The sequence below is a fragment of the Fringilla coelebs genome (genome assembly GCF_963513975.1).
Source record: "Fringilla coelebs genome assembly, chromosome: 36".
Classification (NCBI taxonomy): domain Eukaryota; kingdom Metazoa; phylum Chordata; class Aves; order Passeriformes; family Fringillidae; genus Fringilla; species Fringilla coelebs.
The window spans coordinates 150,329-170,533 of NC_140062.1; the positions used below are offsets into that span (position 1 = coordinate 150,329).

Sequence of the window (20,205 nt, forward strand, 5' to 3'; positions counted from 1 at the left end):
ACCCCAAAATTTCCATTTTTGGTCTCTCCCATCCCCCAAAATTCCCAATTTTCACCAAAATTCCCAATTTTTGACCCTCCCAACCCCCAAATTTCCCAATTTTTGCCCCTCCCAACCCCCAAATTTCCCAATTTTTGACCCTCCCACCTCCCAAAATTCCCAATTTTCCCCAAAATTCCCAATTTTTGACCCTCCCCGCCCCCCAAAATCCCCAAATTTCCCCAAAATTCCCAATTTTTGACGGCGCCGATCGAGTGCAAAAATTCCTTTTATTCAACAAAGCCAAAAATAAAAACCCCAAAAGGGGGAGGGGCCCAAAATTTTGGGAATTTTTGGGCTCTCCCCAAATTTTGGGGTCTCCAGCTCCAGCACTTTGAGGATCCCCAAAATCCTGATTTGGGGGGGGGGGTCCCTTGGTGATTTTGGGGGGATTTTGGGGGATTTTGGGGAATTTTTAGGGGATTTTTGGGGATTTTTGAATTTTTTTAGGTTTTTTTGGGGTTCTCACCCCAAATTTTGGGGTTCTCACCCCAAATTTCGGGGTTCCCCCTGGATGAGTCCATCAGGATGTCCTGAGGGTCCTCAGACCCCTGATTTGGGGGTTCCTTGTGTGGTTTTGGGGTGATTTTGGGGCAGTTTGGGTCTTTTTGAGGAATAATTTGGAATTTGGGGTTTTTTTTGGGGTTCTGACCCCAAATTTTGGGGTTCTCAGCCCGAATTTGGGGATCCCCCCTAGATGAGTCCATCAGGATGTCCTTGTCCACCCTCTGAGGGTCCTCAGACCCCTGATTTGGGGGTTCCTGTTGTGTTTTTGGGGTGATTTGGGGTTTTTTGAGGAATAATTTGGAATTTGGGTTTTTTTTTGGGGTTCTGACCCCAAATTTTGGGGTTCTCAGCCCGAATTTGGGGATCCCCCCTAGATGAGGTCCATCAGGATGTCCTCCTCCATCACGCTGGGGGTCTGCACGGGCTGGAGCCCCCCCGGGGGGACGGGACCCCTGGGCCCGGGGGGCAGCAGCATCTGCCCTGGGGGGGGAGGGGCACAGGGGGAGGGTCAGGGGGGACCCCCAAACCACCGGGGGGGGGGGGGAGGGGCACAGGGGGAGGGTCAGGGGGGGACCCCAAAACCACCGGGGGGGGGGAGGGGCACAGGGTGGTTTTGGGGTCCCAGGGGGGGTTTGGGGTCCCAGGTTGGGGTTTTGGGGTCCCAGGGGTGGTTTTGGGGTCCCAGGTTGGGGTTTGGGGGTCTCAGGAGGGGATTTTGGGGTCCCAGGCTTGGATTTGGGGGTCCCAGGGGTGGTTTGGGGGTCCCAGGTTGGGGTTTTGGGGTCCCATGTTGAGGTTTTGGGGTCCCAGGCTTAGGTTTGGGGGTCCCTGGGGGATGTTTTGGGGTCCCACGTTGGGGTTTTGGGGTCCCACGTTGGGGTTTTGGGGTCCCAGGTTGAGGTTTTGGGGTCCCAGGCTTGGATTTGGGGGTCCCAGGGGTGGTTCTGAAGTTCCCAAGGGGGGTTTTGGGGTCCCTGGGGTGGTTTTTGGGGTCCCAGGCTTGGATTTGGGGGTTCCAGGGGGGGTTTTGGGGTCCCAGGGGGTTTTGGGGGGTCCCAGGGGTGGTTTTTGCGGGTCCCAGGTTGGGGTTTGGGGGTCTCAGGAGGGGATTTTGGGGTCCCAGGCTTGGATTTGGGGGTCCCAGGGGGGTTTTGGGGGTCCCAGGGGGGTTTTGGGGTCCCAGGGGTGGTTTTGGGGTCCCAGGGGTGGTTTTTGGGGTCACAGGTTGGGTTTTGTGGGTCCCAGGGGGGGTTTGGGGGTCCCAGGGGGGGTTTGGGGGTCCCAGGGGGGGTTTTGGGGGTCCCTGGAGCGGTTTGGGGGTCCCAGGGGTGGTTCTGGGGTTCCCAAGGGGGGTTTTGGGGTCCCTGGGGTGGTTTTGGGGTCCCAGGTTGGGGTTTTGGGGTCCCAGGGGTGGTTTGGGGGTCCCAAGGGGGGTTTTGGGGTCCTAAGCTTGGATTTGGGGGTCCCAGGTTGGGGTTTGGGGGTCCCAGGGGGGATTTTGGGGTCCCAGGCTTGGACTTGGGGGTCCCAGGGGGGTTTTGGGGGTCCCTGGGGTGATTTTTGGGGTCCCAGGTTGGGGTTTTGGGGTCCCAGGTTGGGGTTTTGGGGTCCCTGGGGTGGTTTTTGGGGGTCCCTGGGGTGGTTTTTGGGGTCCCAGGTTGGGTTTTGGGGGTCCCAGGGGTGGTTTTGGGTTCCCAGGTTGGGGTTTGGGGGTCTCAGGGGGGGATTTTGGGGTCCCAGGCTTAGGTTTGGGGGTCCCAGGTTGGGGTTTTGGGGTCCCTGGGGTGGTTTTTGGGGCCCTCAGGGGGGGATTTGGGGTCCCAGGGGTGGTTTTGGGGTCCCTGGGGTGATTTGGGGGGTCTCAGGGGGGGATTTTGGGGTCCCAGGCTTAGGTTTGGGGGTCCCAGGTTGGGGTTTTGGGGTCCCTGGGGGATGTTTTGGGGTCCCAGGGGTGGTTTTGGGGTCCCTGGGGTGATTTGGGGGGTCTCAGGGGGGATTTTGGGGTCCCAGGCTTGGGTTTGGGGCTTCCCAGGGTGGTTTTTTTGGGGTTCCCATCAGATTTTTGGGGGTGTTTTTGTGGGGTTCCCATCACATTTTTGGGGTTCCCATCAGATTTTTGGGGTGTTATTTTGGGGGTTCCCATCAGGTTTTTGGGATGTTATTTTGGGGGTTCCCATCAGGTTTTTGGGGTGGTTTTTTTTAAGGTTCCCATCAGATTTTTGGGGTGTTATTTTTGGGGTTCCCATCACATTTTTGGGGTGTTACTTTGGGGGTTCCCATCACATTTTTTAGGGTTCCCATCAGGTTTTTGGGGTGTTTTATTGGGGGTTCCCATCAGGTTTTTGAGATTTTTTTTGGGGTTCCCATCAGGTTTTTTGGGGGTTCCCATCAGGTTTTTGGGGTCTTTTTGGGGTGTTTGTTTGGGGGGTTCCCATCAGGTTTTTGGGGTGCTATTTTTGGGGTTCCCATCAGGTTTTTGGGGTGTTATTTTTGGGGTTCCCATCAGGTTTTTGGGGTGTTATCTTGGGGGGGTTCCCATCAGATTTTTGGGGTCTTTTTGAGGGGTTCCCATCAGATTTTTGAGATTTTTTGGGGGTTCCCATCAGGTTTTTTTGGGGTTCCCATCAGATTTTTGGGATGTTATTTTGGGGGTTCCCATCAGATTTTTGGGGTGTTACTTTGGGGGTTCCCATCACATTTTTTGGGGTTCCCTTTAGGTTTTTGGGGTGGTTTTTGCGGGGTTCCCATCAGATTTTTAGGGTCTTTTTGGGTTTTTTTTTTAGGGTTCCCATCAGGTTTTTGGGGTGTTTTTTGGGGGGTTCCCATCAGATTTTTGGGGTTCCCATCAGATTTTTGGGGTGTTTTTGGGGTGGTTTTGGGGTGGTTTTTTTTGGGGTTCCCATCAGATTTTTGGGGTGTTTTTGGGGTGTTTTTGGGGTGTTATTTTTGGGGTTCCCATCACGTTTTTTGGGGTGTTTTTGGGGTGTTTTTTGGGTGTTTTGGGGGTGTTTTCGGGGTGTATTTTTGGGGTGTTTTTGGGGTGTTTTTTGGGTGTTTTCGGGGTGTATTTTTGGGGTATTTTTGGGGTGTTTTTGGGGTGTTTTTGGGGTGTTTTCACTCACCTGCCATGGCAGCTCGTGGCCCCCCCCAGCTGGCCCGGCCAGGGCTGCCCCGGGGGGGGATGCAGGAGGGGCAGCTGCCCCCCCCCCGCCCCCAGGGCCTGGTGGGGAGGGGGCAGCAGGGGCTGGGCCTGGGGGGGGCCCGGGGGGGGCTGCAGGTGGTGCAGGGGCTGTGCCGGGGGGGGGACCCCCCCTTGGGGCTGTGGGGGGGGACAGGGAGGGGTCAGGGGTGCACCCCAAAAATGAAAAATCGATCCTCTCCCAGACCCCCCCTCTTTAAAACATTCAGTTCCTTCCACCCTTAAATTTTGAGAGTTTCCTCCCAAAATTCCTTCAGGAAATCCCCAAAAATTCTCTCAACCCCCCCCTCAAATTTTATAGCCCCCTCCTCCCCAAAATTCCTCCAGGAAACCCCCCCAAAAATTCTCACACCCCCCTCACAAAATTTTAGAGCCCCCCCCCCCAAAAAAAAATTCAGCCCCAAATTCCTCCAGGAACCCCCCCCAAAAAATTCCCCCCCCCCTCAATTTTTAGATTCCCACCCAAAAAAAAAATCCAGCCCCAAATTCTTCCAGGAAACCCCCCCAAAAATTCTCCCCCACACCCTCAAATTTTTAGAGCCACCCCCAAAAATTCCAGCCCCAAATTCCTCCAGAAAATCCCCAAAAATTTTCCCACACCCCCCTCAAAATTTTAGAGGCCCCCCCCCCCCAAAAAAGAAAAATCCAGCCCCAAATTCCTCCAGGAAAGCCCCCAAAAATTCTCCCCCACACCCTCAAATTTTTAGAAGCCACCCACAAAAAAATTCCAGCCCCAAATTCTTCCAGGAAACCCCCCCAAAAATTCTCCCCCACACCCCCAAATTTTTAGAGGCCCCCCCAAAAATTCCAGCCCCAAATTCCTCCTAAAATCCCCCAAATTTTTAGAGCCCCCCCAAATCCCCCTCCCCAGAAAGTTCCAACCCCAAATTCCTCCTAAAATTCCCCCAAATTTTCAGAGCCTCCCCTAAATCCCCCTCCCCAAAAACTCCCAGCCCCAAATTCCCCCTAAAATTCCCCCCCCAAATTTTTAGAGCCCCCCAAAATCCCCCTCCCCAAAATGTTCCAACCCCAAATTCCTCCTAAAATCCACCCCCAAATTTCAGAGCCCCCCCAAATCCCCCTCCCCAAAAACTCCCAACCCCAAATTCCCCCTAAAATCCCTCCCAAAATTTTCAGAGCCCCCCAAATCCCCCTCCCCAAAAACTCCCAACCCCAAATTCCTCCTAAAATCCCCCCCAAATTTTTAGAGCCCCTCCCCAAATCCCAATTTCCCCCCCCCAATAAATTCTCTTGGGGTGGGGGTCTCTGATTTTTTTGGGGGTCCCAGTTTTGGGGGGGATTCTCCATTTTTTGGGGTTTATTTTTTTTTGGGGGTCACTCACCGGCTGCTGGCTGAGCAGGAGGCTCCGAAGTTGGGGGTTGGCCCCCGGATTTTGGGGGCGCAGGAGGGGCCCCCCCCCGGCCTGGGTGGGCTGAGGGGGTCCAGCTTGGGGGGGTCCCGGATTTTGGGGGGCTGGGGGAGGTGCAGGGGCTGCAGGGGGGGCTTGGGGGGGTTGTGGTTGTTGTTGTTGTTGTTGTTGTTGTGCTCGGAGTTGTAACTGGGGAAAGGGGGGGAAAAAGGGGGTGTTGGAAAATCACCCCAAAAATGGAGCATCCCCCCCAATCATTGAAATGGTTTAGGATGCCCAAAATGGTCAAAATATCCCAAATTATTGCAGGTTCTCCTTCAAGATGCCCAAAAATACAGCTCAAAGCCAGTCAAGAGCTCCCCAAAATCAGCCAGGGCTCCACAAAACCAACCAGGGTCCCCCCAAAACCATGCAAGACCCCTCAAATCACCCCAAAATTCCTCCAAGCTCTCACCCCATCCCATCCAGGAGCCCCCAAAATCAGCCAGGACTCCCCAAAACTCATGCAGGACCCGTCAAATCACCCCAAAATTCCTCCTGACCCATCCAGGAGGCCCCAAAATCATCCAGGACTCCCCAAAACCAACCAGACTCCCCCCAAAACCCCCCAAAACTCATGCAAGACCCCTCAAATCACCCCAAAATTCCTCCAAGCCCACCCCATGCCCCATCCAGGAGGCCCCAAAATCATCCAGGACTCCCCAAAACCAATCAGGGTCCCCTCAAAACCCCCCAAAACTCATGCAAGACCCCTCAAATCACCCCAAAATTCCTCCAAGCCCATCCCCTGACCCATCCAGGAGGCCCCAAAATCATCCAGGACTCCCCAAAACCAACCAGGGTCCCCCCAAAACTCATGCAAGACCCCTCAAATCAACCCAAAATTCCTCCAAACTCACACCCCATCCCATCCAGGAGGCCCCAAAATCATCCAGGACTCCCCAAAACCAACCAGGGGTCCCCTCAAAACCCACCAAAACTCATGCAAGACCCCTCAAATCACCCCAAAATCCCTCCAAGTCCAATCCCCAACCCATCCAGGAGCCCCCAGAATCATCCAGGACTCCCCAAAACCAACCAGGGTCCCCCCAAAACCATGCAAGACCCCTCAAATCACCCCAAAATTCATCCAAGCTCACACCCCATCCCATCCAGGAGCCCCCAAAATCATCCAGGACTCCCCAAAACCAACTAGGGTCCCCGAAAACCATGCAAGACCCCTCAAATCACCCCAAAATTCCTCCAAGCTCACACCCCATCCCATCTAGGAGGCCCCAAAATCATCCAGGACTCCCCAGAACCAACCAGGGTCTCCCCAAAATCCCCCAAAACTCATGCAAGACCCCTCAAATCACCCCAAAATTCCTCCAAGTCCACCCCATCCCATCCAGGAGCCCCCCAAATCATCCAGGAGCCCCCAAAACCAACCAGAGTCCCCCCAAAACCATGCAAGACCCCTCAAATCACCCCAAAATTCATCCAGACCCACCCCCTGACCCATCCAGGAGGCCCCAAAATAATCCAGGACTCCCCAAAATCAACCAGGGTCCCTCCAAAACCATACAAGACCCCTCAAATCACCCCAAAATTCCTCCTGACCCATCCCCTGACCCATCCAGGAGGCCCCAAAATCATCCAGGACTCCCCAAAACCAACCAGGGTCCCCCCAAAACTCATGCAAGACCCCTCAAATCACCCCAAAATTCATCCAAGCTCACACCCCATCCCATCCAGGAGGCCCCAGAATCATCCAGGACTCCCCAAAACCAACCAGGGTCCCCCCAAAACCCCCCAAAACCATGCAAGACCCCTCAAATCACCCCAAAATTCCTCCAAGTCCACCCCATGCCCCATCCAGGAGCCCCCAGAATCATCCAGGACTCCCCAAAACCAACCAGGGTCCCCCCAAAACCATGCAAGACCCCTCAAATCACCCCAAAATCCCTCCAACTCCACCCCCTGACCCATCCAGGACCCCCCAAGCCCCTCTAGGACCCCCTAAAATGTCCCCAAAAACCCCCAAAACCCCCAAAATCCTCCAGACCAGGCTCTGCTGCCGCTGCTGCTCCTCCATGATCCCAACCTGCGCCAGGCCCGGGCTCACCTGGGTGGGGGGCACAGAGCCCAAATCCATCTCAAATTCCACAAAATCCACCTCAAATTCCACAAAATCCACCTCAAATTCCACAAAAACCACCCCAAATTGCTCAAAAACCATCTCAAATGGAAATGTGAGGGGGAAAAGGGCGGGAAACGTGAGGGGAGAAAAGGGCGGGAAACGTGAGGGGAGAAAAGGGGTGGTAAATGTGAGGGGGAAAAAAGCTGAAAAAAAAGGAAAAAAAGCTGGAAAAGGGGCAGGAGAAAGAGCTGAAAACATAGGAGGAGAAAGAAGGCAGGAAACTGGGACAAAAAGGAGATGTGAAGGGAAGAAGAGAGGGAAATGTGAGGGGAGGAAAGGGCAGAAAACGTGAGGGGGAAAAGGGTGGGAAATGTGAGGGGGAAAACAGTGGGGCAAAAAAAGAAAAAAGAAGGAAAAAAAGCTGAAAAAGGGGCAGAAGAAAGAGCTGAAAACATAGGAGGAGAAGGAAGGCAGGAAACAGGGACAAAAAGGAGAGGTGGAGGGAAGAAGAGAGGGAAATGTGAGGGGAGGAAAGGGTGGGAAACATGAGGGGGGAAAAGGGCAGGAAACCGTGAGGGGAAAACAGTAGGGCAAAAAAAAGTAAAAAAAAAGGAAAAAAAGCTGGAAAAAGGGCAGGAGAAAGAGCTGAAAACAGGAGGAGAAGGAAGGCAGGAAACAGGGACAAAAAGGAGATGTGGAGGGAAGAAGAGAGGGAAATGTGAGGGGAGGAAAGGGCAGAAAACGTGAGGGGGAAAAGGGTGGGAAATGTGAGGGGGAAAACAGTGGGGCAAAAAAAGAAAAAAGAAGGAAAAAAAGCTGAAAAAGGGGCAGAAGAAAGAGCTGAAAACATAGGAGGAGAAGGAAGGCAGGAAACAGGGACAAAAAGGAGAGGTGGAGGGAAGAAGAGAGGGAAATGTGAGGGGAGGAAAGGGTGGGAAACATGAGGGGGGAAAAGGGCAGGAAACCGTGAGGGGAAAACAGTAGGGCAAAAAAAGTAAAAAAAAAGGAAAAAAAGCTGGAAAAAGGGCAGGAGAAAGAGCTGAAAACAGGAGGAGAAGGAAGGCAGGAAACAGGGACAAAAAGGAGATATGAAGGGAAGAAGAGAGGGAAATGTGAGGGGAGGAAAGGGTGGGAAACGTGAGGGGAGAAAAGGGCGGGAAACGTGAGGGGAGAAAAGGGGTGGTAAATGTGAGGGGGAAAAAAGCTAAAAAAAAGGAAAAAAAGCTGGAAAAAGGGCAGGAGAAAGAGCTGAAAACAGGAGGAGAAGGAAGGCAGGAAACTGGGACAAAAAGGAGATGTGGAGGGAAGAAGAGAGGGAAATGTGAGGGGAGGAAAGGGTGGGAAATGTGAGGGGGGAAAGGGTGGGAAACGTGAAGGAAAAAGGAAATGTGAGGGGGAAAAGGGTGAGAAACGTGAGGGGAAAGAGGAGGGAAATGAGAAAAAAGAGCGGGAAACGTGAGGGGGAAAAGGGAAATATGAAGGGGGGAAAGGGCAGGAAATGTGAGGGGGAAAAGGGTGGGAAATGTAAAGGGGAAAAAGAATGGGAAATGTGAGGGAAAAGGGGAACGTGAGGGGAGAAAAAGGGTGGTAAATGTGAGGGGAGAAAAAGGGTGGTAAATGTGAGGAGAAAAAGAGTGAAAAATGTGAGAAAAAAAGGGCAGGAGAAAGAGCTGAAAATGTAAGAGGAGAAAGAAGGCAGGAAACAGGTAAGGATAAAAAGATGGGAGAGCTGAGGGGAAAAAAAAGAGCGGGAAACGTGAGGGGAAAAAGGGCGGGAAAACGTGAGGGGGGAAAAAGGCGGGAAAACGTGAGGGGGAAAAGGGGCGGGGAAACGTGAGGGGAGAAAAGGGCGGGAAACGTGAGGGGAGGAAGCAGGGAAACGTGACAGGGGGAAAAGAGTGGATAATACGAAGAAAAAAGGACAGAAAAAAAGGCTGAAAACATAAGAGAAGAAAGAAGGCAAGAAACAGGTAAGGACAAAGAGGGGACGTGAGGGGGAAAAGTGGGAAATTTGAGGGGAGAAAGGGTAGGAAATGTGAGGGGGAAAAGAGTGGGAGATGTGAGGGGGGAAAAGGGTGGGAAATGTAAAGGGAAAAAGGAAATGTGAGGGGAGAAAAGGTAGGAAATGTGAGGGGGAAAAGGGTGGGAAATGTAAAGGGAAAAAGGGTGGGAAATGTAAAGGGAAAAAGAGTGGGTAATGTAAAAGGATAAAGGAAATGTGAGGGGAGAAAAGGGTGAGAAACATGAGGGGAAAGAGGAGGGAAACAAGGGAAACAGAGAGGGAAATGTGAGTGGAAAATGTGAGGGGGAAAAGGGAAATGTGAGGGGGGAAAGGGTGGGAAATGTGAGGGGGGAAAGGGTGGGAGATGTGAGGGGAAAAAGGAAATGTGAAGGGAAAAACAGGCAGGAAATGTGAGGGGGAAAAAGGCAGGAAATGTGAAGGGAAGAAGAGTGGAAAATGTGAGAAAAAAAGGACAGGAAAAAAGGCTGAAAACATAAGAGAAGAAAGAAGGCAAGAAACAGGTAGGGACAAAAAGGAGACGTGAGGGGGAAAAGTGGGAAATCTGAGGGGAGAAAAGGTAGGGAATGTGAGGGGGAAAAGAGTGGGAGATGTGAGGGGGAAAAGGGTGGGAAATGTAAAGGGAAAAAGGGTGGGAAATGTAAAAGGATAAAGGAAATGTGAGGGGAGAAAAGGGTGAGAAACATGAGGGGAAAGAGGAGGGAAACGAGGGAAACAGAGAGGGAAACGTGAGTGGAAAATGTGAGGGGGAAAAGGGAAATGTGAGGGGGGAAAGGGTGGGAAATGTAAAGGGGAAAAGGAAATACGAGGGGAGAAAAGGGCAGGAAACATGAGGGGAAAAAAGGCAGGAAATGTGAAGGGAAGAAGAGTGGAAAATGTGAGAAAAAAAGGACAGGAAAAAAGGCTGAAAACATAAGCAGAGAAAATCCCACGGAAACCACCCCAAATCCCATAAAAACCACCCCAAATCCCACAGAAACCACCCCAAATCCCACAAAAACCACCCCAAATCCCACAAAAACCACCCCAAATCCCACAAAAACCACCCCAAATCCCACAGAAACCACCCCAAATCCCACGGAAACCACCCCAAATCCCACAGAAACCACCCCAAATACCACAGAAACCACCCCAAATCCCACAAAAACCACCCCAAATCCCACAGAAACCACCCCAAATCCCTCAAAACCCACCCCAAATCCCATAAAAACCACCCCAAATCCCACAGAAACCACCCCAAATCCCACAGAAACCACCCCAAATCCCACAGAAACCACCCCAAATCCTACAGAAACCACCCCAAATCCCATATAAACCACCCCAAATCCCACAAAAACCACCCCAAATCCCATAAAAACCACCCCAAATCCCACAGAAACCACCCCAAATCCCACAAAAACCACCTCAAATCCCATAAAAACCACCCCAAATCCCACAAAAACCACCCCAAACCACCCCAAATACCACAGAAACCACCCCAAATCCCACAAAAACCACCCCAAATCCCACAAAAACCACCTCAAATGAAGATGTGAGGGGAGAAAAGGGTGGGAAATGTGAGGGGGGAAAAGGGGAGGAAATGTGAGGGGGAAAAGGGAAACGTGAGGGGAGAAAAGGGCGGGAAACATGAGGGGAACAGAGGGAAATGTGAGAGGGAAAAGGGGGGAAATGTGAGGGGAAAAAGGGGGGAATGTGAGGGAGAAAAGAGTGGAAAATGTGAGAAAAAAAGGGCAGGAAAAAAGGCTGAAAACATAAGAAGAGAAAATCCCACGGAAACCACCCCAAATCCCACAAAAATCCAACAGAAACCACCCCAAATCCCATAAAAACCACCCCAAATCCCACAGAAACCACCCCAAATCCCACAGAAACCACCCCAAACCCCACAGAAACCACCCCAAATCCCACAAAAATCCAACAGAAACCACCCCAAATCCCACAAAAACCACCCCAAATCCCACAAAAACCACCCCAAACCCCACAAAAACCCCTTGAAATTGTCCTTTACCTGCGGCTGCACCCCCGATGTCACAGGGAGGGTCCCCGGCTGCTTGGGCAGGAACGGGGGAGCCCCAGGAACGGGGGCTGAGCCCCCCAGCTGTGGGGACAGGAAAATTTGGGGGATTTGGGGACAGCAAAGAGACCCCAAAAAGAGTTGGGGGGGGGCAGGAATGACTCCCCCCCCAAGAAAGGGATGGGGGCGTTTAGGGGAAAAACATCCAAAAATGGGGCATCATAGACACTCCCAAAATGGGGTTTGGGAGGGCATTGGGGGAATGAAGCCATAAAGGGTTAAAGAGGGGAAAAAAGGAATCAAAAATGGGGTTAAAATGGGGTTAAAATGGGGTTAAAAGGGGGGAAAATGGGGTTAAAAGGGGGGAAAATGGGGTTTAGGGGGGGTACCGAGAGGCTCAGGTCCTCCTGGTAGGCCTCGTCTTTGATCTGAGGGAAAATGGGGTTAAAAATGGGAAAAATGGGGTTAAAAATGGGAAAAATGGGGAAAAATAGTAAAAAATAGTAAAAGAATGGGATTTGGGGGGGTTAAAGTGGGATTAAAGGGGAAAAAATGGGGTTTAAGGGTCCCAGGTGGCCCAGGCCGAAGCCTGGGTCCTGCTGGTAGGGCGTCTTCCTTGCTCTGAGGGGAAAATGGGATTAAAAATGGGATAAATGGGATTAAAAATTAGAAAAAGAGGAAGAAATGGGTAGGAATTGGTAAAAGAATGAGATTTAGGGTGTTAAAATGGGGTTAAAGGGGAAAAATTGGGGTTTAAGGGTCCCAGGTGACCCAGGCTGAAGCCCAGGTCCTCCTGGTAGGGCGTCTTCCTTGCTCTGAGGGGAAATTGGGGTTAAAAATGGGAAAAATTGACAAAAATGGATAAAAATGGGTAAAAATAAATAAAAGAATGGGATTTGCAGTATTGAAATGGGACTTAATGAGAAAAATTGGGGTTAAAGATGGGAAAAATGGGGTTTGGAAGTCCCAGGTGACCTAGGCTGAAGCCCAGGTCCTGCTGGTTGGGTCTTTTCCTTGCTCTGAGGGGAAAATGGGGTTAAAAAGAGGAAAAATGGGATTAAAAATTAGAAAAAGGGGAAAAAATGGGTAAGAATTGGTAAAAGAATGAGATTTAGGGTGTTAAAATGGGGTTAAAGGGGAAAAAACGGGGTTTAAGGGTCCCAGGTGACCCAGGCCGAAGCCCAGGTCCTCCTGGTTGGGCCTTTTCCTTGCTCTGAGGGGGAAAATGGGGTTAAAAATGGGAAAAATTGACAAAAATGGATAAAAATGGGTAAAAATAAATAAAAGAATGGGATTTGCAGTATTGAAATGGGGTTTAATGAGAAAAATTTGGGTTTAAGGTGGGAAAAATGGGGTTGGGAAGTCCCAGGTGACCCAGGCCGAAACCCAGGTCCTTGATCTGAGGGGAAAATGGGGTTAAAAATGTGAAAAAATGGGATTAAAAACTAGAAAAAGGGGAAAAATGGGTAGGAATTGGTAAAAGAATGAGATTTAGGGTGTTAAAATGGGGTTAAAGAGGAAAAAATGGGGTTTAAGGGTCCCAGGTGACCTAGGCCGAAGCCCAGGTCCTCCTGGTTGGGCTTCTTCCATGCTCTGAGGGGAAAATGGGGTTAAAAATGGGAAAAATTGACAAAAATGGATAAAAATGGGTAAAAATAGATGAAAGAATGGGATTTGGCAGTATTAAAATGGGGTTTAATGAGATAAATTGGGGTTAAAGATGGGAAAAATGGGGTTTGGAAGTCCCACGTGACCCAGGCCAAAGCCCAGGTCCTGCTGGTAGGGCCTCTTCCTTGCTCTGAGGGGAAAATGGGGTTAAAAATGGGAAAAATGGGATTAAAAATTAGAAAAAGAGGAAGAAATGGGTAGGAATTGGTAAAAGAATGAGATTTAGGGTGTTAAAATGGGGTTAAAGGGGAAAAAATGGGGTTTAAGGGTCCCAGGTGGCCCAGGCTGAAGCCCGGGTCCTGCTGGTAGGGCGTCTTCCTTGCTCTGAGGGGAAAATGGGGTTAAAAATGGGAAAAATTGACAAAAATGGATAAAAATGGGTAAAAAGAGATAAAAGAATGGGATGTGGCAGTGTTCAAATGGGGTTTAATGAGAAAAATTTGGGTTAAAGTTGGGAAAATGGGGTTTGGAAGTCCCAGGTGACCCAGGCCGAAGCCCAGGTCCTTGATCTGAGGGGAAAATGGGGTTAAAAATGGGAAAAAAGGGATTAAAAATTAGATAAAGCGAAAAAAAATGGGTAGGAATTGGTAAAAGAATGGGATTTGGGGTGATAAAATGGGATTAAAGGGGAAAAAATGGGGTTTAAGGGTCCCAGGTGACCTAGGCCGAAGCCCAGGTCCTCCTGGTAGGGCCTCTTCCTTGCTCTGAGGGGAAAATGGGGTTAAAAATGGGAAAAATTGACAAAAATGGATAAAAATGGGTAAAAAGAGATAAAAGAATGGGATGTGGCAGTGTTCAAATGGGGTTTAATGAGAAAAATTTGGGTTAAAGTTGGGAAAATGGGGTTTGGAAGTCCCAGGTGACCCAGGCCGAAGCCCAGGTCCTGCTGGTAGGGCCTCTTCCCTTGCTCTGAGGGGAAAATGGGGTTAAAAATGGGAAAAATTGACAGAAATGGATAAAAATGGGTAAAAATAAATAAAAGAATGGGATTTGCAGTATTGAAATGGGGTTTAATGAGAAAAATTTGGGTTTAAGGTGGGAAAAATGGGGTTGGGAAGTCCCAGGTGACCCAGGCCGAAGCCCAGGTCCTTGATCTGAGGGGAAAATGGGGTTAAAAATGGGAAAAAATGGGATTAAAAACTAGAAAAAGGGGAAAAATGGGTAGGAATTGGTAAAAGAATGAGATTTAGGGTGTTAAAATGGGGTTAAAGAGGAAAAAATGGGGTTTAAGGATCCCAGGTGACCCAGGCTGAAGCCCAGGTCCTCCTGGTAGGGTGTCTTCCTTGCTCTGAGGGGAAAATGGGGTTAAAAAGGGGAAAAATGGGAAAAAATGGGTAAAAATAGATAAAAGAATGGGATGTGGGTGTGTTAAAATGGGGTTTAATGAGAAAAATTGGGGTTTAAGATGGGAAAAATGGGGTTGGGAAGTCCCAGGTGATATTTTGGGGGATTTTGGCTTATTTTGGGGTATTTTTGGGGTATTTTGGGGTGGTTTGGGATATTTTGGGGTGTTTTTGGGGAATTTTGGGGTGTTTTGGAGGTATTTTAGGGTGTTTTGGGGTATTTTGGGTGGTTTAGGCTGTTTTTGGGGTGGTTTGGGGGTATTTTGGGGTGTTTTTCGGGTATTTTGGGGTGTTTTTCGGTGTTTTGTTTTTTTTTTTTTTTTATATTTTGGGGTATTTTGGGGTGGTTTTGGGGTATTTTGGCGTGTTTTGGAGGTATTTTGAGGTGATTTGGGGGATTTTGGGGTGGTTTGAGGTATTTTGGGGTGGTTTAGGGTGTTTTTGGGGTATTTTGGGGTATTTTGGGGTGGTTTAGGGTGTTTTGGAGCATTTTTGGGTGGTTTTGAGGTATTTTGGGGTGTTTTGGGGTGGTTTTGGGGTGGTTTTGGGGTATTTTGGGGTGTTTTGAGGTATTTTGGGGTGTTTTGGGGTATTTTGGGCTATTTTTGAGGTATTTTGGGGTGTTTTGGGGGTATTTTGGGGTGCTTTCGGGGTACTTTCTGGTGGTTTGGGGTGTTTTGGAGGTATTTTGAGGTGTTTTGAGGTATTTTGGGACGTTTAGGGGTATTTTGGGGTGGCTCAGGGTTTTTTTGGGGTGTTTTGGGGGTGTTTTGGGGTGTTTTGGGGGTATTTTTGAGGTACTTCAAGGTGTTTTGAGGTATTTTTCGCGTTATTTTGAGGTATTTTGAGGTGGTTTGGGGGTATTTTGGGGTGTTTTATGGTGTTTTGGGGCATTTTGGGGTGTTTTTGGGACATTTTGGGGTATTTTGAGGGTATTGTGGGGTGTTTTGGGGTGCTTTAGGGTGTTTTTGGGGCGTATTGGGGTGTTTTGGGGGTATTTTGGGGGTATTTTGGGGTGTTTTGGGGTGCTTTAGGGTGTTTTGGGGTGCTTTAGGGTGTTTTTGAGGTGCTTTAGGGTGTTTTTGGGGCGTATTGGGGTGTTTTGGGGGTATTTTGGGGTATTTTGGGGGTATTTTGGGGTGTTTTTGGGTGCTTTAGGGCGTTTTTGGGGTGGTTTAGGGTGTTTTTGGGGCGTTTTGGGGTGTTTTTGGGGTATTTTGAGGTATTTTGGGGTGTTTTTGAGGTACTTTGGAGTGTTTTGAGGGTATTTTGGGGTGGTTCAGGGTGTTTTTGGGGCATTTTTGGGTGTTTTTGGGGCCTCACCCCACGCTGCTGGTCCATCTTGTGCTGCTGCACCTGCTTGTGGTTGGTGATGACCTGGCGGATGCCGTTGACGAAGCCGCTCTGGTCGTTGGGGATCAATCCCATGAAAATTTTCTTTTTGGACGAGTAGAGGAGCATCAAAACCCGAACCTCGCACGGGGCCGTGTGGGGAAAGTGCACGCAGCCGGCCTGCAACGGGGAAGGGCACAAAATGGGGGGAAAATGGGATAAAATGGCATCAAAATGGGGTAAAATGGCACCAAAATGGGGGAAAATGGGGTAAAATGTGACTAAAATGGGATAAAATGGGGTAAAATGGGACCAAAATGGGGGAAAATGGCACCAAAATGGGGTAAAATGGGATAAAATGGGACCAAAATGGGGTAAAATGGGGGAAAATGGGATAAAATGGGGTAAAATGGGACAAAATGGGGGAAAATGGCACCAAAATGGGGTAAAATGGGACAAAATGGCACCAAATGGCACCAAAATGGGGGGAAATGGGATAAAATGAGGTAAAATGGCACAAAATGGGGGAAAATGGGGTAAAATGGGATCAAATGGGGTAAAATGGCAGCAAAATGGGATAAAATGGGATAAAATGGCACCAAAATGGGGTAAAATGGGATAAAAGGGGACCAGAATGGGATAAAAGGGCACCAAAATGGGATAAAATGGCAGCAAAATGGCACAAAATGGGATGAAATGGGATAAAATGGGACCAAAATGGGGTAAAATGGCAGAAAATGGGATAAAATGGGATAAAATGGGACAAAATGGCACCAAAATGGGATAAAATGGCACAAAATGAGACCAAAATGGGATAAAATGGGACAAAATGGCACCGAAATGGGATAAAATGGCAGAAAATGGGATAAAATGGGACAAAATGGCACCAAAATGGGGGAAAATGGCACCAAAATGGCAGCAAAATGGCACCAAAATGGGATAAAATGGGATAAAATGGGGTAAAATGGGACCAAAATGGGGGAAAATGACACCAAAATGGGGTAAAATGGGATAAAATGGGACCAAAATGGGGTAAAATGGGGAAAAATGGGATAAAATGGGGTAAAATGGCACCAAAATGGGGGAAAATGGCATCAAAATGGGGGAAAATGGGACAAAATGGGGTAAAATGGCATCAAAATGGGGGAAAATGGGACCAAAATGGGGGAAAATGGCACCACAATGGGATAAAATGGGATAAAATGGGGGAAAATGGCACCAAAATGGGGTAAAATGGGGAAAAACGGCACAAAATGGGATAAAATGGGTTAAAATGGGACAAAATGGGGTAAAATGGCACCAAAATGGGACAAAATGGGACTAAAATGGGGTAAAATGGCACCAAAATGGGGGAAAATGGGATAAAATGGGGTAAAATGGGATAAAATGGCACCAAATGGCACCAAAATGGGGGAAAATGGCACCAAAATGGGGGAAAATGGCACCAAAATGGGGGAAAATGGGACAAAATGGGATAAAATGACACCAAAATGGGATAAAATGGGACAAAATGGGACTAAAATGGGATAAAATGGCACCAAAATGGCACCAAAAAGGGGATAAAATGGCACCAAAGTGGGACCAAAATGGGACCAGAATGGGACCAAAATGTGACTAAAATGGCATCAAAAGGGCACCAAAAAGGCACTAAAATTTCCAGGTGATTTTGGGGTGCCCCAGGATGATTTTGAGGTCCCTGAGGGTGATTTTGGGGATCCTGAAGGTGATTTTGGTGTCCCCAGGGTGATTTTGGTGTCTCTGGGGATGTCTTGAGGTCCCTGAGGGTGATTTTGGGGTCCCTGAGGGTGATTTTGAGGTCCCCAGGATGATTTTGGGTTCCCCAGGATAATTTTGGGGTCCCCAGGATGATTCTGGCGTCCCCGGGATGATTTTGGGGTTCCCCAGGCTGATTTTGGGGATCCTGTAGCTGATTTTGGGGATCCTGGAGATGGTTTTGGGGTCCCCAGGATGATTTTGGGGATCCTGGAGCTGATTTTGAGGATCCTGGAGATGATTTTGAGGATCCTGGAGATGATTTTTGGGTTCCCCAGGCTGATTTTGGGGATCCTGGAGATGATTTTGAGGATCCTGGAGATGATTTTTGGGTTCCCCAGGGTGATTTTGGGTTCCCCAGGATGATTTTGGGGTTCCCAGGATGATTCTGGGGATCCTGAGGATAATTCTGGGGATCCTGGGGATGATTCTGGGGATCCTGGAGATGATTTTGGGGATCCTGGAGAAGATTTTGGGGTCCCCAGGCTGATTTTGGGGTCCCCAGGATGATTTTGGTGTCCCCATGATGATTTTGGGGATCCTGGAGCAGATTTTGGGGTCCCAGGGTGGTTTTGGGGATCCTGGAGATGATTTTGAGGATCCTGGAGATGATTTTTGGGTTCCCCAGGATGATTTTGGTGTCTCTGGTGATAATTTTGGGGATCCTGAAGATGATTTTGGGGATCCTGGAGCTGATTTTGGGTTCCCCGGGATGATTTTGGGGATCCTGGAGCTGATTTTGGGTTCCCCGGGATGATTTTGGGGATCCTGGAGCAGATTTTGGGGTTCCCAGGCTGATTTTTGGGGATCCTGGAGCAGATTTTGGGGTCCCAGGGTAATTTTGGGGATCCTGGAGCAGATTTTGGGGTCCCAGGATGATTTTGGGGATCCTGGAGCAGATTTTGGGGATCCTGTAGCTGATTTTGGGGATCCTGGAGATGGTTTTGGGGTCCCCAGGATGATTTTGGGGATCCTGGAGCTGATTTTGGGGATCCTGGAGATGATTTTGAGGATCCTGGAGATGATTTTTGGGTTCCCCAGGCTGATTTTGGGGATCCTGGAGATGATTTTGAGGATCCTGGAGGTGATTTTTGGGTTCCCCAGGGTGATTTTGGGGATCCTGAGGATAATTCTGGGGATCCTGGGGATGATTCTGGGGATCCTGGAGATGATTTTGGGGTCCCCAGGGTGATTTTAGGTTCCCCAGGATGATTTTGGTGTCCCCAGGGTGATTTTTGGGGATCCTGGAGCAGATTTGGGGATCCTGGAGCTGATTTTGGGGATCCTGGAGCAGATTTTGGGGATCCTGGAGATGATTTTGGTGTCTCTGGTGATAATTTGGGGGATCCTGGAGCAGATTTTGGGGATCCTGTAGCTGATTTTGGGGATCCTGGAGATGATTTTGAGGATCCTGAGGCTGATTTTGGTGTCCCTGGAGATGATTTTGGGGTCCCCAGGGTGATTTTGGTGTCCCCAGGATGATTTTGGGGATCCTGGAGAAGATTTTGGGGTCCCCAGGCTGATTTTGGGTTCCCCAGGATGATTTTGGTGTCCCCATGATGATTTTGGGGATCCTGGAGCTGATTTTGGGTTCCCCAGGCTGATTTTGGTGTCTCTGGTGATAATTTTGGGGATCCTGGAGATGATTTTGGGGATCCTGGAGCAGATTTTGGGGTCCCAGGGTGGTTTTGGGGATCCTGGAGCAGATTTTGGGGTCCCAGGGTGATTTTTGGGGATCCTGGAGCAGATTTTGGGGTTCCCAGGGTGATTTTGGGGATCCTGGAGATGGTTTTGGGGTCCCCAGGATGATTTTGGGGATCCTGGAGCTGATTTTGAGGATCCTGGAGCTGATTTTGAGGATCCTGGAGATGATTTTGGTGTCTCTGGGGATGATTTTGGTGTCTCTGGTGATAATTTTGGGGATCCTGGAGATGATTTTGGGATCCCCAGGCTGATTTTGGGATCCCCAGGATGGTTTTTGGGGTCCCCAGGATGGTTTTTGGGTTCCCCAGGGTGATTTTGGGGATCCTGAGGGTAATTTTGGGGTCCCCAGGATGATTCTGGCGTTCCCCAGGATGATTTTGGGGATCCTGGAGCTGATTTTGGGTTCCCCAGGCTGATTTTGGGGTCCCTGAGGCTGATTTTGGTGTCCCTGGGGATGGTTTTGGGGATCCTGGAGACGATTTTGGGGATCCTGTAGCTGATTTTGGGGATCCTGGAGCTGATTTTGGGGATCCTGGAGCAGATTTTGGGGATCCTGGAGATGATTTTGGGGTCCCTGGGGATGATTTTGGGGATCCTGGGGATGATTTTGGGGATCCTGGAGATGATTTTGGGTTCCCCAGGCTGATTTTGGGGATCCTGGAGATGATTTTGAGGATCCTGGAGATGATTTTTGGGTTCCCCAGGCTGATTTTGGGGATCCTGGAGATGATTTTGAGGATCCTGGAGATGATTTTTGGGTTCCCCAGGCTGATTTTGGGTTCCCCAGGCTGATTTTGGAGATCCTGGAGATGATTTTGGGGATCCTGGAGCTGATTTTGGGGATCCTGGAGCAGATTTTGGGGATCCTGGAGCAGATTTTGGGGATCCTGGAGATGATTTTGGGGATCCTGGAGCAGATTTTGGGGTCCCCAGGGTGATTTTAGGTTCCCCAGGATGATTTTGGTGTCCCCAGGGTGATTTTTGGGGATCCTGGAGCAGATTTGGGGATCCTGGAGCAGATTTTGGGGATCCTGGAGCAGATTTTGGGGATCCTGGAGCAGATTTTGGGGATCCTGGAGATGATTTTTGGGTTCCCCAGGGTGATTTTGGGTTCCCC

General features: G+C 49.6%; 1 protein-coding gene across 1 annotated transcript in view; it reads right to left on the reverse strand.

Annotated features, from left to right (window-relative positions):
* Positions 1–250: 250 nt before the first annotated feature.
* MED25 (mediator complex subunit 25) overlaps positions 251–20,205 on the reverse strand; it is a 29,337-nt gene continuing 9,382 nt past the window's right edge. Inside the window, exons 5-10 of the mRNA XM_084224290.1 lie at positions 15,603–15,791; positions 11,263–11,352; positions 7,160–7,219; positions 5,089–5,304; positions 3,669–3,865; positions 251–1,026 (exon numbers count right to left, since the gene is read on the reverse strand). Coding sequence (XP_084080416.1) covers positions 486–1,026; positions 3,669–3,865; positions 5,089–5,304; positions 7,160–7,219; positions 11,263–11,352; positions 15,603–15,791 — 1,293 coding nt within the window. The 3' untranslated portion in view covers positions 251–485. The remainder of the gene's footprint in view (positions 1,027–3,668; positions 3,866–5,088; positions 5,305–7,159; positions 7,220–11,262; positions 11,353–15,602; positions 15,792–20,205) is intronic.